The 25,704-nt window shown below is 37.1% G+C and overlaps 1 protein-coding gene and 1 long non-coding RNA gene across 4 annotated transcripts; one reads left to right on the forward strand and one right to left on the reverse strand.

Moving 5' to 3' along the window:
* Window positions 1-620: 620 nt before the first annotated feature.
* Window positions 621-25,704, forward strand: LOC18425036 (ubiquitin carboxyl-terminal hydrolase 2). Of its 3 annotated transcripts, none has more exons than XM_088867883.1 (7): window positions 621-911; window positions 5,566-5,607; window positions 10,659-10,705; window positions 21,180-21,278; window positions 24,016-24,062; window positions 24,148-24,261; window positions 24,593-25,704. In XM_088867883.1, exon 7 carries the CDS (start codon window positions 24,677-24,679, stop codon window positions 25,385-25,387), a length of 711 nt encoding a protein of 236 aa, XP_088724009.1. In that variant the 5' UTR covers window positions 621-911; window positions 5,566-5,607; window positions 10,659-10,705; window positions 21,180-21,278; window positions 24,016-24,062; window positions 24,148-24,261; window positions 24,593-24,676; the 3' UTR covers window positions 25,388-25,704. The 3 variants fall into 3 exon arrangements, with proteins under 3 accessions (XP_088724009.1, XP_088724008.1, XP_011629213.1); XM_088867882.1 differs by having other exon boundaries at window positions 24,159-24,261; XM_011630911.3 differs by lacking the exon at window positions 21,180-21,278 and having other exon boundaries at window positions 24,159-24,261.
* On the reverse strand, window positions 13,651-15,671 carry LOC148782092 (uncharacterized). The gene is made up of 2 exons (XR_016056289.1): window positions 15,410-15,671; window positions 13,651-14,835 (listed from the first exon to the last, which is right to left on the reverse strand). It is a non-coding gene; the product is annotated as an uncharacterized LOC148782092 (long non-coding RNA).

The following is a 25,704-nucleotide window of genomic DNA, read 5'->3' on the forward strand; positions in this document are numbered from 1 at the left end:
GTTTTCCAGTTTTCGTCTCTCCTCTCTTTTTAAATATCCACCGTCCATTTTATTGGACGGTGAAGAAAAGTTGCAACTGTAACTTTGCAATAAGGTTGTAACCTTATTAAAACTTTTTTTAGATGTGAAAATTAGTGAATAAATAACAAAGGAAAAAGTTTATATAAGGATGCTACCTTATAATGTAGAACTATGGATGTCCCTCAAATATCCATCGGAAAAGGTAATTTTAATGTTAAAAAACACTTTGATTTATCATTTTGACATCGAGATGTATGATTATAAAAAATAAAAAGATTTTAAGTATCAGAAATAATACATTTTATAACATATTATCTACATCGTCTATTTTCAAGATTTCCATATGTTTATAGATTTATTTGATTTTAATTATTTTTTAAATTTAAAATTTTATAATTAAATATAAAAATAGATTTTGAGATACTATGAACGTGTTACATCAAAATTATATACCACCATATAATTTGAAGGTGGACCTTACCTCTAGAGCTCCGGATACATCCATACGCCATCAAAATTATATACCACCATATAATTTGAAGGTGGACCTTACCTCTACAGCTCCGGATACATCCATACGCCAAACTACACCCAATAACAAATGTGCGCGGACGAGAGAGAGAGAGAAAGAGATGAGTTTAGAGAGAGAATCGGAGAGAGGAGTTTAGAGAGAGACAATCTGATAGCAAAGAGGAGCTTAGAGCGAGAGAGACTTTTAGCGGTGCGCTTTGTTAATCAGTCCATGGCCCCGTGACCCTCTGCATCTGGACACTGGAAGCACCAACGACCGTCTCTTTCTCTCTCTCACGAAATCTCAGAAGGCCTCACGGATTTGTGAGCACTCTCAAACCCTAGCGGAGCTTTCTCTCGCTGCAGGTGTTCCATTGCAGGTAACTCTCCCTCTAGAAACTTGAGTGTCTTGGATATTTTACGGCATAAATTGTTGATTTTGCCTTTTCTCATCGTTTGCCTGGTATCTTTAACAGAATTAGGGTTCGACTTTTTGGTTATCTGAACTTATCTTTGCCTTTAGGTGTTGGTTGAGGTCTTGAAAGTGGTTTGGTTATATAACTAGGGTTTGGGTGGTATATATTCCTAACTTCTTTGTTCTAGTTTATTTATTTATTTATTTTTCTTTTTTGTCTTTGATTGACATGTGAGCTGAAATTTGATTTCAGCTTGTTTTGGTTTACAATAGCTCATGATTTTTTTCATTTTGTTTGTATTTGGAATTGACCTTTAAATTCTATTATTTCAATCCTGCTGTTTATTTTGGTTCTTGTTTTGCATCTTTAATCACTGCATTAGTTTTTAGGTTGTTTTACCTGAAAGCCATGTACATTTCAGACCATGAACATTGATAGGTCATTTGGATCATAGGTTATGCTAACTGAAGTAACTCAGGTTTTGCATACCCCAGTTTTGAGAGGGAAATGACATTTGGGAGACTTCTAGGGGCCTATACTCAGTTGTTGTGGATCACATTTCCCGACAAAACATGTATACCCTAAATAAAAAAAGTCAACATTCACAAAAGCGAGTGAATGTAGCTTCAGGCGAAAAAAAAAATAGTAGCATCTTTGAAGGAAGGGGAAAGGGGTTTAGTAATTTTAAATTTGACCAAGAAAGAAGTAGGAATGATCTTGCAAAAATGATCATCCTACATGAATATCCTTTTTCAATTGTGGAACACATGGGCTTTAGGACTTCAGGGAGTAATCTTCGACCATTTTTTAAGAAGGTTTCTTGTGGGTTTAAGATGGTTTCAAGAAAGTTGTTGTTTCGACCTGAAAGCAATGCAGATTTTAGACCATGAACATTTATGGGTCGTTTGGATCCTGTGGTATACAAACACAGTTTTGCATACCTTGGTTTTGAGAGGGAAATGTCCTTTAGGAGATTTTTAAGGACGTATACTCGGTGTAGATGCATGTTTCGCCTCAAAATATGTCCCCCAAATAAAAGGAAAGGTCGACACTAACAAAAGTGAGTGCATGTAGCTTCAAGCCAAAAACTACTAGTAGCATCTTTGAAGAAAGGGGAAGGGGGTTTAATGAATTTTAGATGTGATCAAGAGAGGAATGATCTTGCAAAATGATCATCCTACATGAATACACCTTTTCCAATTGTGGAACACATGGGCTTTATAACTTATGTGAGTAATCTTCAACCATTATCTAAGACAGTTTCTTGTGGTACTGGTTTTTAGTGGTACAATAAAAGCACATATCATGGAAATTTACGAGTAGAAACAGAGATTATATGGGGAGTTAAAGAAAATTCCTAATCGTGTTGGCCTCACCAGTTACATATGGTTTTCATGTTGTAGTCAGGGGTATTTATGCATGATTGCTCATTTTATTGATGAGGCATGACACTTGAAAAAACGAAACCTAAGTTTCGCATATGTACCATCTCCTCATATAGGAGTTGCAAGAAAATTCCTAATCGTGTTGGCCTCACCATTTACATATGGTTTTCATGTTCTAGTCAAGGGTATTTATGCATGATTGCTCATTTTATTGATGAGGCATGACACTTGACAAAACAAAACCTAAGTTTTGCATATGTACCATCTACTCGTATAGGAGTTGCATTGTTATGGTGATCTTGAATCTGTTAATGCGTTGGAAGATTGACAAAACATATATATCACAACATCAACCCTCGAAAGATAATTATCATGGATTTCATCACTTGCTCTTGAAGGTAAGTTGTTTCATGTGCCATTTTGTGCTCATATTTTGAACATTATTGTGCAAGATGGATCATTGATAAGAGATATGGTTTAGAAAATCTAAGATAATATCAAGGATGTTTAGATGTCACAATTGAGACATGAAAGGTTGATAAAATCAACCTACTTATAATTGAAAGCAAAAAACCATATGTTTTCGATATACCTACTCAGTGGAACTTGACATATAAAATATTAGAGATTGCCTTAGTCAAAAGCCACATTTTATTGCTTTGCACAAGGTGAATCATTGTCCAACTTGGTAGCACCTGATTTTTCACTTTCCAAAAGCGTTCCATGGTGCATCTTGCTTTTAATATGTGTTACCATGATACACATGGCTTTTCATATATGTACCATTATACACCTTGCTTTTGAAATTGAAGACAACAAAAGCTAGTGATGCCTCAGAATGTGTGATACTATCATGGTACGTTGGAATATAAAAAAATATGTATTCTTTTGGGTCCAATAAAAGGAAAAAGTTTATGTAAGCTTGACACCTTGAATTGTAGAATTAAGGTGCATCTCAAAAATCCATCGGAAAAGGCTATTTTGACGTCGGAAAACCATCTAAGTTGATCATCTTGACATCGAGTTGTATGGATATTAAAGAGAGAAAAAAAGATTTCAAGTTCCAAAAAATAATACATCTTGCAACACATTATCTGGACCGTCGATTTTCAAGATTTTCATGCATTTATGGATCTGCTAGATTTGAACCATTTTTGGAGTTTAGAATTTTATGAGTAGAGATGAAAATAAAGTCTCGGGTCATCCGAAAAATTTTTGATACCAAAAATGCATCTTATGACAAAGTCGCCTTACTTTGATTGTTCAAGGTTGCAATCTAATGCAAACCTCACTGCGATTAGCCCACTAACTCATATGAACATATGAATCCAAGAACTCAGATTGAATCTGGGTCGATTTGACAGTCACAACCTCATTTCATGTTTAAATTTTAATTGTTTTTCTACGAATTGAAATAACTTGAAATTTTAGGCGTCCATTCTTCTCATCAAGGCGCACCTAATAAAAATATTTAAAAAATAATTCGTAAAAAATAAATTGATCAAAATACCCCCAAAATGCTTCAGGGGTATTTTGGACAATTTATTTCTTGCAAATTATTTTTTTGATATTTTTATTAGATTCTCTTATTTTTGAAGATTACACGTCTAAAGTTTCAAATTATTTGGATTCGTAGAATAAAAATTTAAATTCAAATACGAAATGAGGTCGTAACCATCAGATCGGCCCAGATTCAATATGGACCTTTGGACTCATATGGACTCATATGTTCATATGAGCTATTGGGCTAATTTCAGCATTTTCCTATATATATATATATGTATATGTGTGTGTGTGTATATATATATATATATATATATATATATATATATATATATATAGTAATAATCCTATGTGACCCTCCCACACCCATGTGTGTAGGACCTCAAAGGATCACCATTAAATTTGACGCAGATCTCTAGAAAAGTCAAATCCAACACTCATATGATAACTTTTCTAGAGATCTGTGCCGAATTTAATGGTGATCTTTGGGGGTTCTGCACACATGGGTGTGGGAGGGTTTCATAGGATCATTACTCATATATATATATATATATATACTTTCAATTCTAAGTAGGTTGATTGTTTCATTAAACCTCTCTTCCTTGCTTGTGATGCCTTAATAGACTCAATACTATCTTGGATTTTGTGAAGCACCATGTCTAATATTTGTAACTCGTCTTGCACAATAAGGTTCAAGAAATGAGCACAACAACGCACATAAAACATTTTATCTTCAAGAGCAAGTGGTGAATTCTAATATAGTCTTTTGACATTGACACCATAGCTTCATTATATGTTGCATTATCTGAAGTAATAATAAGCAATTTTTGGTCAATCTTCCAATGCATCAACCAATCCAAAACCACTGTAGTAATGACACTTCTGTATGAGGAGATAATGTATATATACAAAACTTTGGATCCATTTTTGCAAGTGCCATGCCTCATTAATATGATTTGTGGTCAAGCACAAATATCTCTGATTACGATATGAGCATATGTCAATAAGAATGCTAACACGACAATAATTTTTCTCTAATTCATATAATCCTTTTTTTGTCCTTGTAAATTTATGGTTTTGGTTAACTCTCTCTTGGAAGAAATTAAACACGCATTTGTTAGCTTTTGGGATTTGATATTCAAATTCGTGTTTTCATTCAGCATACATTGTCAATGGTGATTTACAAATTCGTATTCGTTTTTTTCTTTTTTTTTTTTCCTTTTTTTAAGGATTCTTTGGGCTTTCTGCTCATAGTTTTTCCCATGAGCAAACTAGCTTTTGTAGTCTCAAATTTCAAAGGCAACGTGTGTCATGGTATGTGCATTAAATAAACACGTTGTTACAGGTTGTACTTCTATCAAGTGGAAAGTAATATACTTACATATGCATACATTGAGCTTATAACATGCATCAAACATACAGCAATCATATATTGGCCACTTCTACATACAGTTTAAGATAATTAATATGCAGTTCTATATTGATTACAATTACTATATATATATATATATATATATATATATATATATATATATATATATATATATATATATATATATATATATATATATATATATATATATATATATATATATGTTTAACATTTGTCTTCTGAGGTTGCTATTCCTATAGACTGGAAACTACTTTTGCCGAAATTTCTTGTTATTGTATTGATTTGCCTTATAAGCAGAAACAACTTGTGACCTTCTATCCATATTCAACTTCTGCAGATATTTCAAAAATGTCTTGGTGTACAATTGAGTCTGATCCAGGTCAGTTTGAATGATGGTGAAACATTGTACTTTATTTTATTTCCGGAACCTTCTTTTCATTTGTTTTTATTATAAAACCAGGATGAGTTGCATGTTGACTATGTCTTTCTTCTGTAATTAAAAATTAGATGAACATTCCACTCAGGCACTCATTGAAGTTCATTGACCTTAAGTTGCTGTTATTGATGTTTGATGCACATGGAACAATTTATTGTTTTACATTTATATGCTATTTGTCCTAGTGGTAACTATGCTAGAAATTTTGTGATTTTGATTTGATGCCTTCTTCGGAATGGATCAGGCTCATGTATTGAACTGTGTTGGTAACCACCAAGATAGAATATTTCATCATTTGTTTGTTCTGTTTTTTGTTTTGGTTTTTTTGCTTACATATGCTTTTACATTTCTTGTCTTTGTTGGTATAAGGTTTATGGCTAGATGTTTGTGTTTCTATTGCATGGAAATCAAAACCTTAGCTTTTGAGAAGCAACGAGCCATTTCAAAGGGTTTCCTTGTTCTACACACTGTCTTTTTTTCTCTCTCGGATTTAACTTTTGAATTGTTCTCTCCTTTACTTCTATTTGGTGGAGTTATCACTTGAGGTTGTCACTTGGATGTCAATTGGTAGAGCAGTTTAGTGTTGATAATTGTTGGTTTGGGCTGTAACCTCCCTCTTGCTTAATTTTTACCTTATCCTTGGCTTTGGCAAACTTTTTGTTTGTTTGTGGCTTTCCATATCTTGATGTTGACATGAGCTTTCTAGGCCTGGTTGATATGTTGCTACTTAGGGTAGACAAAAATTTGTGGGCATCATAGACGATGATTATATATATAAACATATTTCTATATTTACCTTTGCGAGTTATATTTTAAGAAAATATTAGAACAATGGATTATGCTTGCAATTTGACATGGTCCCAGTATTCCAAAAAACGCTTGGGCACACCTAGGCGACCGGGGGGGTCTAGGCTGCCCAACGCCTGGGGCGGTTGCTCCGAACCTAGTCAATCTCTTAGAACCTAGGCGGCTTAGGTTCAAAAGGGGGCAAATGGTGTCAAGTAACCCTGTTTTGAGTACATATTTTTTTTTACAAAGTATGCATATTCATGCATTTTTTATAATCCAAACAAAAAAAAAAAAAACCAAAAATACCCCACCTGATGGGTATTTTTTCACCTAGTCGGGTGCAATCCCCTAGGCACCGGCTCAGGTACCCTAGGCACCCACTTAGGCGGGTACTAGGCGGGCGCCTAAGGTCCCTAGGCAGGCACCCAGGGACAACTTGCCTTGTTGGTCCGCCCAGGCCCCCCATCTCATTTTGGTATTGGGCGGACCACTTTTTGAATCAATGCATGGTCCCTAGCTGAGTTGGCCTTGTTTGCCTTGGTCGACTCCATAGTTTAAAAAAGCGCTAAGTGGCACCCAGGCGGCCATGGGGTCCAAGCCGCTCAGCGCCTAGGCGGGCCAGTTAAAAAAAAAAAATAACTGACGAGTGATGACTGATAATGATTAATCCATAAGAATTTTGATAATCCATAAAACCATAATCCATAAGAATTTTGATAATCCATAAGACCATAATCCTAGTTTTTTTTAAAAAAGATAGAAGTCAAGAAGAGAATTTTGATAGTCCATAAGAACATAATCCATATTTTCATACAATGCTAAAACAGTAAAACGATACAAGCATACACTGATAGTTTGATACACTGTAGACTGTACACACAAAAGTTAGATAGTAGAACTAGAAACTAGAAAGTAGAACTAGAAACTAAAAATAAGAAAAATAAAATATTGAGAAATTCAGAAAATATACAGTCTAGGACACAATAGTCAACACTCAAGACTCAACACAAGAGTCAACACTCAATACTCAACACCAAGAGTCTTCAGTCATCATCAAAAGGAATAGGGTAAGTTTCATCATGTGCATCAGAATTGAGGCCACCATCATCAGAGTCATCTCCCTCTTCAATATAATGCTCGTCCTCCTCTTTTTTTTCTGAATCTACTTCTTCCTCCACTTTTTCTACCTCCCTCTTACTAGTATGTGCAGATGAAGCCCTAGGAGTCTTGGCTGCTCTACCCTTTTCTATCTTTTTGTGCTTCCTTGAACTCAAATATTGTATAATTTCCTCCCCGGTAGCCTCAAGAACATTTTTACACGGGGCAACATCCCCCTTAATACCGGCAAGTTATTTTTTAAACTGGTAAATTCCCCCCATTAGTATCATTTCCACAATAATTACATTTAATACGATTTTTGTCATTCGGATTTGGGTTATAACCATACTTCCAACCCAGATCACCACTTCTAGAAGAACCTGGAGAAGATATTTCCATAGCACAAGGATCATTTTCATCATTTTTTGGTTCTTTTTATTTTAGAAGTTGTCTAATCTCATCCTGAATAGCTTTAGGAACTTTTTTACGAGAAGCAACATTCCCTTTAATACCAGCAAGGTGTTTCTTGAATCGGTTAATACCCCCCATTGGTATCTTTTTCACAAAAATTACACCTTATACAATTTTTATCGTTTGATTTTGAGTTAGAATCATACTTCCAACCCGGATCACTTCTTCTAGAAGTAGTAGAATTGATCTATTCAAATGACAAGGATTTTGTTCGTGTTTTTGTTTTACAAAACTCATATATTGCTTAATCTCCTCTCTGATACCTTCATGAACATTTTTACAAGGTGCAACATCCCCTTTAATACCGGCAAGATGTTTCTTAAACCGGTTTATGCCCCCTTTCTTATATTTTTATAAAAATTGCATCTAATGCAATTTTGGCCAATTTGGATTCGGGTTATATCTATATTTCCAACCCGGATCTCCACTTCGACTAGATCTTGAAGTAGACATCTCAAAATAAAACAAGCAAAATCTAAAAAATAAATTTGTGCACTTACTTTGATTGCTCGAACTCCAAACTCCAAACTCCAAACTCCTGCCTCTGAGATGTTTTTTGGTGCTAAAATAATAAAAGACACCCTCAAGTAGGATTATAAAACTCCAAAACTAAATCAAATCTACCTGGGTGATGTTTGGATCCGTTTTTCATAACTTTGAGAAACACTTCGATCCAATGAAAGTCACAAAATTTAGTGTTCTTGAGGTTTCTTTCTCTCTAAAATGAGTTCTTGTGGGTTTAGGTTTGAAATTAACCTAAAACCCATCCTTCAAACTTTTTATATTTCAAAAAAAATTAATACAACTAAAACAAAGAAAAATTTCCGCCCTTAGGGACTACCACCCAATTTGTCTGCCTAGGCCTGGGCACATCGCCCAGGCCTTCTGGATCGCCTAGGTATTGGGCGGTCCGCTTTTTTGAACACTGGTTAACTCTCATCTTAACTATTATTTTAGTTGAGGACTGTATGAAACAATCTGTTTCACCATCTGGGCATTATGCATCAACTAATAGTATTACTTCCATAGGAATATTCACATGTCAAAGGAAGAGGTTGAAAAATGGTTTGCTAATTCAGGCACGGAAACTACTTTTTCTGGCAGCTTTTTAAGGTGTGGATTTACTTTTTATCATAAAACCTAGGTGTTATAAAACCTTTTTCCTTTTCTTTTGTTACCCTCCTTAAAATGTCGCCTTTTATTTGTTTGGAAAGTGGGAAATAAATCTCGAAGCAGAAGATAGCGAACTGAGGTAATCGGAATGTTTCATATAATAATTTAGAAGATAGAGCACCTAGCTTAGCAAAGAAAAGTTAGGCCACCTGGAAGATCAACAAAATTCTTCATGTCTCTGTAATCTGCATTAGAGTGGTATTGTCATCTTAATAATAAAAAGTAGTATTCATTTTCACGCACATAATTTATGACCAAGGTTCAAAAAGGCGGATGCGGCCGCCTAGGCAGCCAGGGGTCTGGGCCACCTAGGGGGACAGGGGTTTGGGCCGCTTAGGCACCAAGGCGGCCGCCTAGATACCTGAGCGGCCCTAAGGGAAGGGAGTTGGGTAGGGGCCACATGTTGTTTTGTATGTGTGTGTTTTATGAATGTGTGTATGTGTTTAGTGTATGTATGTGCATGCACACTTATGTGTGTGCATGAGGTCTCGCATGAAATTCTTAAAGATCATCCTCTTTTTTTTCTTTTGGATTTGTATTTGTGACAGAGAGGTCTCGAACACATGGTGGATATGTTGAGAGAGAGAGAGAGAGAGAGAGAGAGAGAGACCTTGCATCAAACACTTGAATGTCATTTTCTTCTTTTTTCTTCTTCTTACATGTAAAGAGGGAGCATATTGGTCCATGTGTATCTTTGTGTATGTGTGTGTGAGAGAGAGAGACTGCGCATCGAACACTTAGAGTCCATCTTCGTTTTACTTTTCATATGTAGAGCGAGCACATTGTCCGAGAGAGAGATAGAGAGAGAGAAGGGCAGTACCATGCTTTATTTTTTGATTTGGTGGATTTGAATTTTTTTAAGCGATGGCACTAGGTGGGTGCCTTGACAGCCTAAGCACCCGCCTTGAGCCCTCCTAGGCGCCTGCCCAAACCCCACTGCCTAGGCAGTTTGTCGGCTAGGCTGCCTAGGCGGCTAGGTGGCCGAATTTTTGTTCACTGTTTATGACAAGTACAAGTTTTGCTAAGGAAAACCAATTGTGGACATGAGAATTGCATCAGTTAATTTAGAACCATTCCTTCTCTGAAGCATAAATAGGTGTGTCCCTTATGCATTTCTTGGTTTCATTTGAAACTTTAGATGCCATTTTTAGTCCCAAGCTACTCTTAGATACTTGTTTAGGACTTCAACTATTCACATGTTGCATCACTATTTTGCTTAGGATGTAATCACAAATGTAAAAACAAATACTTCTTGTTCTTCATCTTTTATATGCTTGCAGTGGTTATTTGGGCATATATTGCAGATTCAATATGGTCTAATACTCATCTGAGAAATGTTTTCTCATTTCTGCAGTGGTGATTAGTATATATTGATGGGACTTGGTACTTTGCAAACTTTATGATGTCGTTGCATGTAGTGTTTTGTGTGTTGGTTCTAATAATATCTTTGCTTGCATCTGTAGGTGTTTTTACTGAACTAATTCAGCAAATGCAAGTAAAAGGGTTGCAGGTAAATTCACTGAAACTTTGTTAACCACTATAGAGATCATATGTTACTCTTTCTCGGGGTTCATTTCTTATAATGTATGCATAGTCTTTCCTATAGGATGCACACACATGAGGTGTAGGCTGTGAAGGAGGCCAGAACTGATGGTTAGCCATGCTTGTGCAATACCACTAAAAGGAATGATGTAGAATCACTAGGGCTAGGCTCCTACACGAGTGCAATGTTAAAAAAGGCGTAGGCGCCCGCCTAGGAGTTTTGGGGCCTGGTCACCTAGATGGGTAGGGACTATTAATTAAGATAGAAGTTATAATATAATTATCATTTATTAATATCACAAAATATAAATCCAAATCGGTAAATGTGCCCTCTACAAATATGTAAAAATATCAAAAAAGTGAAACAAAACTAATAGGATATCAAAACATCACACATTGTATTCATAAATGAATTCGATATAGGACAAATTTCATCGTCCAAACGAGTTAATAATCAATTAATCACAAAAAAAATCAATCTTTCAACTACAAACATGTAAATATATCCTAAAAAGACATGAAAGTTAAAAAAAAAAATAATCAAATGATTCAAAACATAATACGTTATAGCAAAAAAACTTAAAACCCTTATTCAAATATCATAATGGCATAATGCTCTAAGAATATCAAAATGAAAATAATGTGCCCAAACCTTGTCTATTCGGTTGCCGAAAGTCCTCACAATTGACCACTAGAACCTCCGAAAACTTCCATGAAGCATTGCCTTTGATTTCGAAAGAAATTGAAAAAATCGAAAATTTATTGATCTTTCGATAAAGTTTATATAAGGTCGCAACCTTGTACTGTTGAAGTAAGGTGCACCACAAAAGTCCTACATTGGAGCATGTTCCGGCAGAGGAGAACCCTCCAACTGATCATCTCGACCTTGAGATGAATGGACATGAAGAAGAAAAAGAATTCCAAGTCCAAAAATAGTGCATCTTCTAGGAAGTTATTTAGACCGTCTATTTTCAAGATTTTTAAGTATTTCTTGATCTGCTTGATATATACCATTTTTAAAATTTTAAAATTTATAACTGACAATAAAAAGAGATTTTGAAGCCATCATAAGGCTTCCAGCGCTCAAACAACATCTCTAAGTAAATTTTAAAGGTGCGTCTTACTTCTATAGTATAAGGAGGCAACCTAATACAAGCCTCACCCCCTTCGATAAAATCACAAAATGGAGGTTTTTGGGGAGTTTTTCTCCCTCTAGATGGCACGGATTTGGTTTGGGGGGTTTAGAATGTCCCCCCAAACCCTTTCCCCTCCCCCCTTTTAGGGGGGGTGGGAAATTACTATTTTGACCGTAGCCGAGGGCATTTTTCCACCCTCGGTAACTTGTGTCTAGGCGGCGCCTACGAGGCCACCTGGATGCAAGCCGCCTAGGTTCCGCCTAGGCATTTTAGGCGACTGGTCGCCTAGGCGGCTGGTCGGCCAAATTTTCGAACACTGCATGAGTGTAACATGATTGGAGGGCTTACGAAGGGTTAGGAATTCTGGGTTTTATGGATACTAAGGTTTGGGTTTTGGTTATTTGGGTCTAAGGTTTGACTGTAATGAAAGTTGCTGTTCTGGCATTGAATGCATGAGGATGATTTGAAGTTTACGACAGTCGGGAAGGAGTTAGGGTTAGGGAAAAATGGTTTGGGGAACATTTAGAAATTGCATTTAAAGTTTTTAATGGAGGTCAATATTACTGGAAATCTGCAGGTGCAGCTAGGGCGATGGATGGGTTTGAAGGGAACAAAGTGAATTGAGGCCAAATTGGGCTTTTGATGGCTTAAGGATATGTATTATGGATTTGGAAAGGAGGTGGCTATGTTAGTAGGGCGTGGGAAGGGTTAATTTGATGGCATAGAAATAGGTGATGGATTTGGTGGGAACATTTAGGAACTGAATTAAAGGTTTAATGGAGGTCAATATTCCTGGAAATCTGTAGTTGGCTGGGTTTGAAGGGAACAATCTGAGATCGAGGCCAAATTGGGCTCTGAGGGCTTAAGGATATGTTTATGGAATTCAAAAGGAGGTTGCTATGTTATTAGGGCGTGGGAAGTTGATGGTGTAGAAATAGGGCAATGGATTTTGTGGAGAAAAGCGCTTGAAAAATCAACTTGGCCAAGGAACTCAATTGCTGGCTGGATTGAGTTACTCAAGCGAGAACAAGCTAACTTGCCTGAGTTGGCGCAGAGTTCAAAGATGGCCTGAAAAAGCAAAGAAAATAGGGAAAAGGCCTGATAAATAAAAAAAAAAAAAAAAGAAAGAAAAAAAAATGAGGAAAAAAATAATATAAAAGATTTCTTTCAAATTCGTAACCCTGCCTTCACTTGTCAATCCTTTTGAAATTAGTAATTTCAAATTTCTTGTCAGTTAACTGTTCTCAAAAAAAAAAAAATTTCAAATTTCTTGTCAATAACTTAATAAAATTAAGTTTAGAAACCCTAACCTTGGCTTCTCCAAGTATTTTTCCTTTCGAAACTCCTTTTTTCAGTTGCCGTCAATGAATCCTATTGCTAAGGCTTCATTGGCTGGTGTTGATTCAATCATCGCCTGAAAATTCCTTATCCCATCGCAATCTACCTTGGAATGTTGGACTGCTGCTCTGAAAAATCTAGATCTAGAATCCCTATGATAGGGAGAGATTTGATACAAGCTTTGTTCATAATTTTTGGGTTTTGAATCGAGGTGAGGTTTTGACCAAACAAAAGGGATTCATTTCTTTTAATTTTTTCACTAAAAGCACGTGGAACTAACATTCCAATTTTTGTCAGCAAATAAGTAATGTACTTTTTCTGAGACAAGCTAATGCCATGTTTTGATGTGGCTACTTCAATTTTTAGAAAATACCCTTGCTGACACATTGTCTGATCAATTTTTAGAAAATACCCTTGCTGACACAATTTTTAGATCTCACTTTAAATGATTGATTCCTTCTTGATCATTGTCTGTAATGACAATATTATGAACATAAACAACTAAGACAATTATCTTGGAGTCCTCTTTCCAAATAAACACCTAATGCTCTGCATAGATGCGTTGACATCCATATGCCGCAACAATTTCACTAAATTTCTCAAACCATGCACGTGGGAACTACTTCAGACCGTAATGACTTTCTTCAACTTGCATACCTTGTCTGACTCCCTTTGAGCAACAAACCTTGATGGTTGATCCATATACATTTTTTGTAAATAATCATGGAGGAAGGCATTCTTGTCATCAAGCTGCAACGGTGGTCAGCCCTTGTTTGTTGTTGTACATATAAGCTTAGAGCAAAACTTTCAGAGTAATCAATGCCATTAGTTTGGGTGTATCCTTGGCAACCATTCTGGCTTTTAATCTCTCAACAGTGCTATCAGACTGATATTTTATTGCATAAACCCACTGACAGGTAATATTCATTTTTCCAGCTATCAACTAAGCGAGCTGCCATGTATCGTTCCGGTTGAGTGCATCCATTTCCGTTTCCATTGTTTTCCTTCACCCAGTATGAAAAAGTGCTTCCTCATAAGACTTAGAGATTGAAATGTTGGGTTTTTTGTTGAGTCCCGTAAATTTGGGACCTCACTGAAATTTGCTAACAAGGTTTAGGAAGACGAAAGGTTTAGGATCTGGAGGTACAGAGAACTCACTTTCTTTGAAGTATTAAATGCCCTCGACTCCGCAAAAATCTGAGATGCATTCGGTTCCGGCTGGTACAGCCCTAGGATACTACCAGATCAATTTTACTGTTTTTGATTCTTTGAGTTGCATGCTCAAGTGACTTGCCTAAACCCGCCAACAATGAAAACTGATGTCTTCCAATCAGTACCAATAAACATCGATTGGAATATGTCTTCCAATCGGTACCATTAAACATCGATTGGAAACCATAATTCGATGTAACAACAAATGTCTCTCTTACTTAGTGCAGCTTAAGAAACTAATACTGCTTCGAATTAGTAATAATGTCTAAAAGACTTTGATTGGGTATGAAACACATGAATATGTGGACTTGTATCTATCAATAGATGATACAAGAAAAGATCCAGAAAAAATCGAGAATAGGTTTAATTGTATCTTTCAATAGATAATACAATAAAAGATCCTGAAAAGTTCCTGCACAAAACAAAGTTACAAGAAAGTAACCTGTTAAATTCCTTCCCAAATCATCATGTACTAGATGACCTCGTATCATAAAATCAACAGAGTATGAAGAGGATCATCATGCACGAAATGGGCATGAATGCATTTTGGTGTGCGGAGTGAGAAGCCATATGATTTTCCAAGAAGAAAAAACTTAAGAGAGAAACCAAAAGGAGTGTTTAAATGGATAAATGATGATGGTATGCATCATCATGACAAGCTTAGAAAGAAAAAGAGCACTCACATTAAATGTGATATGAAGCTTACACGTCCTATGCTGTGTGTCAAGGCATTATAAAACATAACAGAAAGACCCCACATCACCATAGGAGAAAAAGATTAAAACAAAAGGTGAGCCTTAAGGTGGACTAGGGGTGTACACTATATCGGTAGACTAGCAGAAATTTTCAAAAACAGAGTTTGGTTGAAACATTGACAGATAAAACTAACATGAAAGGATAACATAGCTAATGCAAAGCTTCGATATAATGGAGACAAATTTGTAAAGGAAACAAAATGAACAATGATGGAATGTTGAGTACATGACCTTATACCTCACGAATGGCAATAGATTATTTTCACTAAACACAATGCGTGGTGAACCAAGAAGTGATCTGTTGGCGAAGATAATGTTTGAGTGGCTGCTTGAGTCGGTGGAGGGTGTCCATCCTCACCTTCCTTCTCGTGTTAATATTTATGGGCTGCTTCTGAGTTCATCATGATGTGTAGAATAATAGGTGCAAGCAGGGCCACGTAGCTGAGGTGAAGACGAAGTATTAATAAAAACAGGAACATGAACTATAGAAGTTGAGGACTTTGAGACTTCTTCCAGAGCATCTATAAAAGAAATTTGTAATTTATATCAAGCATACAACCCTCTTCTAAAAAATAGGAGTATTTTTTAAAAAGGTAACATTAGCACAAACAAATTTATTTCATAAACCAGGATGATAGCAACGATAACCTTTTTGGGAGTGTCAATACTCAATACCATAGGGAAACACATTCGACAACTCGAGTATCTAAATAATCATTCCAGTGCCTAAAACATGGACAATGCAAACAACACCAAAGACTCAAGGAATAACAAAGAACGGAGTATCAGATAAGAGAACATATTGTGGTGTTTTTCCAGTCTAAACTAAAGAGGGCATATGATTAGTTCAATAGCATGAGGTCAGTAAGGCATCTTCCCAATAAACTTTAGTTAAATAGCATGAGGTCAGCAAGGCATCTTCCTAATAAACTATTGGAACATGTATATTAATTAAAAGAGTGCAGGTTATTTCAAGAAAATGCTGATTGTTCCTTTCAGTAACCCCATTCTAACGAGGAATATATGCACAAAAAGTTTGATGTAAAATTTTATTTTGAGCAAAATAATTTAGAAATTCTCTGGAAAGATATTAGTAGAGCATTATTACATGTAAAACACCAACATTCCTATTGAATTGAGTTTGGATCTCATTTTAAAAAAAAATAAAAAATGGATAATATCTTAGATCTCTCTTTTATTAAATATAACCGTGTTGTTCTTGAATAATCATATGTGGAAGTCACAAAATATCTATGATCAGACAAACTTTGTAGTTTAATAAGATGACATATATTGGAATGAACAAGTATAAACAGAATACGTCTCCATTTATTAATTCTAGGACGAAATGACATCGTATGATACTTGCGTAATCGACAAGCCTCACACTCAAAGTAGACACAAACTCTAAAGAAGGGGCTAACAACTTCAAGTTATAGAGAGGAGGATGGTCTAAAGGGGCTAACAACTTCAAGTTAGTGAGAGAAGGATGCCCTAGCTGACCATGCCATAAGAAGGGGGAAGCAGCAGAGTGAAGAGCAGCACCAATCATGCTATGATCCAAATAGTATAGCCATCTGATTCATACCTGCCACCAATCTTACTCTGTCCTTTGAAAGACACAAGATGCATAAAAAAGTTACTTGGCAGTGGGGAGATTTGGTTGATTTACTCATACAACAAATGGAATGAAAGTTTGGAGCATATAGCACCTAGGACACGGAAAAGGAAGTAGGCATAATTGAACCTTGTTTGGATGCACTAGATAACGATTCATTAGCCAAAATAACAGAGGAATCATGAAATACATGGATCTAGAAATACCAAAACAATGGACTCACCAATCGTGTCATTGTCAGCTCTCGAGTTAATTACCCAAGGAGTAGGCTTTTGAGATTCAAAAAGCACAGAGGTAACCTAGGTAGCAAGGGAGGCAATGGAAGTGGAAGGATGGAAAATAGGCTGCTGTACTTGTTTAACAATTTTTTTATATTCTTCTCTTGAAAGTACAACATAGTCTCCAACAAAATTTGGCTGTTGTTGATGGTCACTGGATTCATTCAGATAAGCATCGTCACTCTCATATTTGTAACTAACCTGATTTGCTCAAGCAGGTTTGCCAACTTTATCTCAACACTTATCAACCATATGATTTCTATACCCATAATGCATACACTTTCAGGTTCAACGATGCCTGCCTCGATTACCTCTACCATTGCCTCTTCCTAAGTCACGACCACATTCCCAACCTCTGCCTTTATCACCTCTTCCCACAAATGTATTAAGTGCTAATCCATCATTGACAATTGTGTTCGAAGAAGGCGTAGGAGTGGTAGATACATTGACACGTTGAATGCATGCATAAACGGTATTGAGGGACGATAGCTCACTGCTTACCAAAATCTGTCCACTAACAGTATGGTACTCGGGATCATAGGTACTGGGAGTGCCCATGTGGGGGTCCGCTTTTGCCCCGTAAACTTGATCGTGCGCTCCGAGTGACCGGATCTCTATTCCAGACGCTTCCTTGTGTATTTGAATCTCGCATCTGGAGTTATGGGAACTCGATTCCTATTATTTGGGAACGAGTTTCCTAGCAAGTGGGATCTAGATCGACATGCCCAAGATCATTGCTCCAATCTCATTTGGAACCATGATTCTATCATAGTAGGTTTCGAGTATCCTATACCATGGAGCAAGCTACACCTACAAAGTTTATTTTATTCGTGCCTCAAATCATCTAGCAATTGCTATAGGTTCCCAAAATTTTAGCCTAAAACAATCAACCTAGTGTGCTGTTTTTCGCCTTTTGACTTTGGGAGTAATGCACAATATGCTCGTGCATGAGCACAATACACGTGCTCAATAGTAGATTACAAACTTAGTCGAAATGGGAAATCTAGCCTATCCTGAATGTCAATAGTATAGACTTGAGAAGGGTAAATCTTGCTTAGGAGTGCCGGTTTGAAGAAGGATATTGTATAATTAAGGTGTAGTGGTGCACTGTATACCACAATAATGTTGTTTATTGAATTTGGTGTGAAATCATGCTCCAATGCATCACAATAAGGTTTTTCATTGAATTCGGTATGAAATAATGCTCCAATGACATTAAAAATTCAATGGCAATCTCAATGCCATGATTTTTTACTGCATTGATACCTTGGAATTGTGGATTTGGAAAGAGTTAAACATGCTATCTAATATAACTCGCTCCCAATTTACAATATACAGAATTAGTGAACTACCGAAACCCCGATTCTAGGAACAACACAACACGTTCGTAACTCTGGAACCCCTATCCTAGGAGCGACACAACGCGATCCTTTTTGGTACGGATCCCGGTCCCGTCCAGACGACAATGCACTCACTAGAAGTCATGGAACTTGCTCCCATGCCCAAACCATCTATGGAGCTCACTGTGCCGCCTAAGGAACTTTGAGCTAGACTCGCTCCGCGCTCTTGCTCCCGTTCTCGGTAACTATGCTCGGGATTTAGATCCGATTAAAATCTGGCAAGTCTGAATTCTTCATGTTGCTTCCTCTGTAATTCAACACCACAAGAAATAGGTTAATTTAGGTTTAGCTCTTCCTACATACCTCTAAGGTTATAATATTCACTCACACTCTTACTACCATTGTTTCAAAAAGCGCTAGGCGGGTCCTAGGCGGGCGCCCAGAACCTAGGCGGCCCAGTCGAATCCAAAAAGGATGTCGAGTCAAATATGCTTCTAAGGGCTCAAAATCTTTTAAAAAACTCGTCAATAGATTTATAAAACACCAAAAATTAAGTCTAATATCAATGGGTGATGTTTTGATCAATTTTTATCAACTTTGACAAAAACAAATTTCCGCCTATGGGTGGGGCGGCCGCCTATGCGGGTTCCGCACCTCTTTAGCAAGGCGCAGGCCCTGGGCAGCCGCCTAGGTTGGTTCCGTACCGCCCAGATTGGTTGCCTAGGCCTGGGCGATACGCCCAAGCCTTCTGGACTGCCTAGGCGCTAGGCGGTCCGCTTTTTGAATCACTGCTTTCTACCTTATTGCAATTGAAACATTTTTTAAAGAATTCATGTACCCAAGAGATATTCTTATCTAATCAATGTTTCTTTCGAAGTGTCTCAAATTTCATGCCTTTTTTGTTGTACAAAATTGAGGGGTGTATTTGGAAGTTAAATGGTAAATAGATGAAGGGCCATGACATAATTGTGGTTAGGTTCCTAAGGAGAAAATTAGGTTTTTGGGTTTTTCTTCAATAAATATATAAATTTTGGATGAGAAAAATAGAGGGAAAAATTTGTGTTGAGACTTGTAAAAAGATATTTTTGGGGTTGTAGACACGCCTCTTAGAAATTCTGGGAATCCTAATAGCCAGAATTTTTAGGGGTTGTCTACAGTTGCCTCTTTGCCATTTCACCTGGGACACAAGTGAATGGCAAAGCAGTCACCAGAGACATGATGGAAAGAAATGGGGTCATTCTTTTGAAGGGCAAGTACCAAGGGGGTACACTGATGGATATTCTGATCTGTAAGTTATTGAATTGGCGCTACGTTATCTTTGAGGGAGTGGTGGGGAGAGGTCTTTGACAACCGGGATCCGAAGTGACAGTTAGTAGAAACTGTGCTATCTTTGAGCCGGTGACTTCTTCTTATTGAGGTCACCCCATTGCTACCTAGGACGCTAGTGTAGTCATCTTCGGCTTTAGACATTTACATTTGTGCATGGTTTTCAATTGAATGGGATTTGAAATTTGAAGAAGAAATGATTGGTGGTGAATTTCTGACTAATTGAATTTCTTTCCACCTTTTGATTCTAAATTCTTAAGAACCACTGGTTCAGGTTGAGGTTTTGGCAAACTATGGGTTGTTCTTCCTAAAATATCGTGTTTATCTAAGGATTTCAGCCTATGCTTCACGACTTTCAGAGAAGGTGCAAACACGGAAACATCATGTATGGGCTTGTCCAACTCCTTCGTTTTGGAAAATATTTTTAGCAATTTTTTAAACAAATAGGATTTTTTGAAAACAGTACCAAGTGCCTGGACATATGATTTTAAGAAAGAAATTAATATTTTTTTAAAAATCACTGACACATAGGGGAAAGTTTTTTAAAAGAGAGAATTTTGAAAACAGGTTGGTAAGTAGTTTAGGCTCATGCTAGCATGGAGTTTCTTTTCGAATATGAGCTTGCCTAGCCTTTGCTTTGGACCTTTCAGGACGAGGGTTCGTGAAGTACTCCCTCATTTTCCAATCTTGGCTCTTGTATCACAACTCAAGGGAGAGTTTTCTAAAGTTTTTGAGCAAGCCAATGTTTTGGATAGTACATGATATTGCTCCTGAGTGCTTAGAATCTCCTTGTACTTCCAATTTCGTTTATCCACCACCACTCATTTGAAGTTCAAATAGTTGAGAGCCCTCAAGTTTACCTAGACTGATGCTTTCAAATTTCTTTCTCTTTCTGACACCATTTTGACTTCTCTTCAGAAGTTGAGAAGAATTTCTAAGGATATTGGAGAAGAGACAAAAAGAGATATATATATTTTTTTATCGATCCCAAGGTCCCTTTCAAGTGGTCATCCCGATGGCCTTTTTTCCAACGCTCCGGGTTGGCGGGTTTCTTTTAGATTTTCTATCCACAAACCTTTTTTTTTAACAACTTTTGAAGGGACAAAGGAGGAGAAGAGTCGAGTCATTGGTGTTTTCTTCTTATTGCGGCACTTCGCCCAAGAAACAAATAAGAACTCGATCATCCTTCCCTCTCCATAGGGCATGGAGGTTCCAATCTTGGTTATATTTAGATTTTCCTTGCCCTTGTTTGATATCCTACACTTCCTTGACAAAGTTTACTGAATTCCTGTTGAATCTTTCTTTCTTGAATTGCTTCCCTTCAAACTTGGAACTCTCAGCCTCCTAGTCCTTCAATCTCCTACTGGGTTGGCTGAACTCATTTCTTCTTTTTGCTTTTTCATTTTTATTCATATATTTTTTTTCTTATGACTCCTTAGGTCGTTAAGGTCGTGGAGTAGGGCGCTTAAAGCAGAGCCTGGATGCCCCACTTCATTTATTTAAGAGGGAGGAGGAAATGATCACCCTATCCCTTTTTGGTAATTTTTTCCATTTGCAACTTCATGTAGGCCTTGTAGATCTAGATAGGGTCAAATTTCTTAGCATTTAGGGTGGACTCACTTGCAGACTAGAGAGGGGGTATATTCTTTCATCAATTTATTTTTATTGTTATTTTTCTAGTTTGTTTATTTTCTTTCTACTTGCATCTACATCAACTATGGATTTGGCATGGACTATGAATTTTCTAAGGGATATTTGTTATGAAGATTCAGAGTTTTACGTGATTATGATTTGAGTTCAGGTACGGTTAAAATATAATTTATGTCCGAGATGTAACATTACTTTTTACTCTCTTTTACCTAGTAGTGAACATGTGGCGAAACTTCCTACTGCGGACCTACCCTAAGAAGGCGGTTTGTGGTTTAAGCGTTTCTATATAAATATGTTTAGTAAAATGGCTCGATACCTTCCTCCTTGAAGAGATCTTCACTACAGTTTGTTTTGTGCATGTTATGAATATCAGATTCTTAATTGGATATTCGAATTGTTGACTTGGTTTGGAGAATAAATCTTTTGCACTGGAAACGTAGTATCAATTTGCTGGATAACCTTTCATTTTGCGCCCATTTCAATTTCTGAGTTGGCCTGTAGCAAGAAGACCAGCAAAAACTTTAGTGTAAAGCATCATATGGAGTACTTTGTTTAGACCTTCAAATGATTGGGGTGGTTCTTCTTCTTCTAAAGGGATTGATGGTTGTGGGGGTTCAATTCTCAAGCTCAATAATAAATATAGAGGACATAAATGCTTAGTTGAAACTTCATCTGGATCTCACATCAGGTCCTTGTTGTGATGCCAACTCATTATAGATTCCAAGTGGTTTCGTGATAACTGTACTCCTGGACATTTCCATCTTAGAGAGGAGTTCTGAGGTAGGAATGTCCAAGAGTACAGTGATAAGTCCACAAGCCACAGTTTGAATGTCCAATTACGTTCATTGCATCAATATAGATTAATAATGGTGTACAACATTATTTGGTATGGAACCAAACTTAATAGAAGTTAGAAGGTTAGCTGGAAAGCGATCTGATTTTGTAGTGTGAGAGGATTAGTCCTAATGGAGATGGCAGCCTCTGGGACAGATAATTATTGAAAAAGTAATAGTTGTTGGAGGCAGAAGTGGGTTCGATAGCGAGATCAGTTCAGGTAACTCTGAAATGCCATAGGGTAGAAGCTTGCTGGGGTTAGGATCACTGTCCATACATTCAACCAGTTAAGGAACTAGATCCTAGGATACTTGGGAGTGTGGTCCCATTTCACTGGAATTGAGGTTTTGGCTTGGAGGGATCTAAGTTCCACTATACATAAAACAAAATCAATTAGTAGTATATGATAAAATTACGATCAATGTCTACTCGAACCATTATCACACACCTCAGTTTATTACCAATACCATAGTTATAATACTCCAATTTAATATAATAATACAATTTAATAATATATTATAAATTGGCTTACTATGATATTAAACTATAGTTTTTTAATACTATAATTCTAGTATATCACAATGTGAGATGCACTACAATTTAACATATACTAAAGACATAAATATATACGACTATACTACCAAGGAGAGGAGCAGTAGTTCAATGAAAAGTATAGCTCCTCTCCTTGGAGGGATCCAATGAGTATGTAGATGGAGATTCCATTTTATAGGGAGCGAGATCCCTATTTCTCCAAACCGAGTTCCCTCTAAGTTCCCTTATGGGAACCGCTGGAACAAGTTCCTGAGGTGGGACCGTCACCTTACCCCCAGGTTCCCGCACCTATGGAAAAAATTGTTGGTTATTTGACTATAGTTTTGAGAATGCCTGCATTCTGATGGAAACTTTTATGGTTTGAGTCTAGGTTCCTGAAGCCTCGAACATAACCAGAGGTTTTCCATTCTCTAGGATAATTCAAGGATTCTAAAACCGGACCGCTCGACACTTAGCAGCCCAAGATGGGCGGATGTACCTGGGCGGGTGCCCAGTGTAGTGGGCCCTTTTCCGTTTTTTAAGTTGCCCAAAAGGGCAGAAGGCTTCATTTTGACCCCAAGATAGTATAAATATGTTATGGGGGTTATTTTTTAACCCCCAAAAGTTTTTTTTTTTTCTTTTTTAAAAAAAAGACCTCAATCTCTTTGCTACACCTTTTCTGAGAATCGAAATTATTTTTTGTGGATTAAAAATTTTTCCTAAACTTTTATTCTCATTTAAATTATTTTCGTATGATTTGAATTTTGAAATTTTGAACTAGTTTATTCTCAACATGCGATATGTCATATGTTTGTATATAAAAACGTATCTTACAATATTTTCAAATGCAATACATACAAAATTGACACAAATATATGCATATATGTGCGTTTGGACAACAAATATATGTATATATCTTAAAAATTTGTACTACAGGCCACCCGAGGTTTTGGGCGCCCGCCTGGGCATTGGGCGCCGGGCCGGCCGCCTAGCGTTTTTGAAACCGTGCTGGGATAATTGAATTAGGTGCATGTAATGCTAATGCATTGAAAGGTGTGTTTGGACAGTTACATGAAAGTTTGGGATGTTTGGATCTGGTCTAGAAATTTTATTTTTCTTTCCTCTTGGACTTTTTTCTATGTTTTTGGCTAGTTAACTTTTTACCATTTGACATATTTTTGATCAGGAGTTCTAACACATTATCACTCTATGGTCTTCTACTAATCCTGCGTCTGATTTGTGCTACTTGGTACTCAACAGGTTGAAGAGCTTTACTCCTTAGATCTGGATTCCCTCAACTGTCTTAGGTACACCTATATCTTGAACAGACTTCAATTTACTACTTCCCCATCGCTTTGGCAATTGAAACTCTTTGATGCATGATATTGGTAGTGACATTACAGGCCTGTGTATGGTCTGATATTCCTTTTCAAATGGAGGCCAGGAGATACAGATCAAAGACTTGTAATTAAAGATCACAGCCCAAATTTATTTTTTGCCAGCCAGGTAAATTGGTCTTGTGCCTCTGAACATAACGAGAGAGCATGTAATTGCCTGCATAGATCATACAGGTGGCCCAGATGGCAACAGTACCTGGGCTCACTTTTTTCTCCCTAAAATGACTATTTTAACTCTGATCTGGTATTCAAGAGATCAGAAAATAAGGGAGAAAAGGTAAACTGGAGGTAAATTATATTTAAAAGGATTTTTTGGTCCTTTTACTTATTTCGAGTTTGCATGCTACCCGCATGATTATGCAGGAGTTTAAGGTACTGATGTCAATATTTTCCCGTTATGATCTCACTTTCATGGTCTAATTTGCCAATAATGTTTACAGGTAATCAACAATGCTTGTGCAACCCAGGCAATTCTTGCTATCTTACTGAACTGCCCAGAAATTGACATTGGTCCTGAGCTCTCGATGTTAAAGGAATTTACGAAGAATTTCCCGCCTGAGCTAAAAGGATTGGCCATTAACAATAGCGAAGCAATTCGCACAGCTCACAACAGTTTTGCTCGGCCTGAGCCCTTTGTGGCCGATGACCAAAGACCTGCTGAAAAAGATGACGATGTGTACCATTTCATAAGCTATCTGCCTGTTGATGGGGTCCTTTATGAACTCGATGGATTAAAAGAAGGCCCCATTAGCCTTGGAAAGTGCCCTGGAGGAAGAGATGGTTTGGAGTGGCTTCAAATGGTTCAACCAGTGATTCAAGAACGCATAGAGAAGTATTCAAAAAATGAGATTAGGTTTAACCTTATGGCTATCATAAAGAATAGGAAAGAGATTTACACAACCGAAGTTAAAGAGCTCCAAAAGAGGAGAGAGTATATCACTCAGCAGCTTGCGGCTGCTCAACCGGAGAGATCGGGGGGGAGAACAGATTTGAGTACCCAAACTGGTGTGATTGAAGGGCTAAAGAAATCTCTTGCAGATGTGACCTTGGGTATCGAGAGTGTGACTGAGAAGATATTGATGGAGGAGGAGAAGTTCAAGAAGTGGAAGACTGAAAACATAAGGAGGAAGCATAATTACATTCCCTTCCTGTTCAATTTCTTGAAGATATTGGCCGAGAAGAAGCAGTTAAAGCCTCTTATTGAGAAGGCAAGGCAGAAAACGAGCACAAGATGAGAGGTAAGTCTCTCTAGTTCTTATGATAAAGCTTTAAAGGTATGGAGGTTCTAGTTGGGTGTAGTTTAGGAGGATTTCTTTTCGATACCCTAGGGCCTGAACTTTCTGATGTGAGAGAGTATGCGTGACAAGGGCTGCTGATAGAGATTGCTGAGGGGCACGAAAGAGAAACATTGATTTAATGCAATTGAGGATTTGATTTTGCTGCACCATCTCTGTGGTAAAGGCTTGTTAGAACCCTTAATTCCCATGTTTAAGTTGGTTCTTTGTGTATACTTTCATGGTTGGGGCCCATATTGTGTTTTACTTTCACCTTC

Source organism: Amborella trichopoda, chromosome 5, assembly GCF_054954075.1.
Source record: "Amborella trichopoda isolate Santa Cruz 75 chromosome 5, AtrichopodaSantaCruz75HAP2 v2.0, whole genome shotgun sequence".
In the NCBI taxonomy this organism is placed as follows: Eukaryota; Viridiplantae; Streptophyta; class Magnoliopsida; order Amborellales; family Amborellaceae; genus Amborella; species Amborella trichopoda.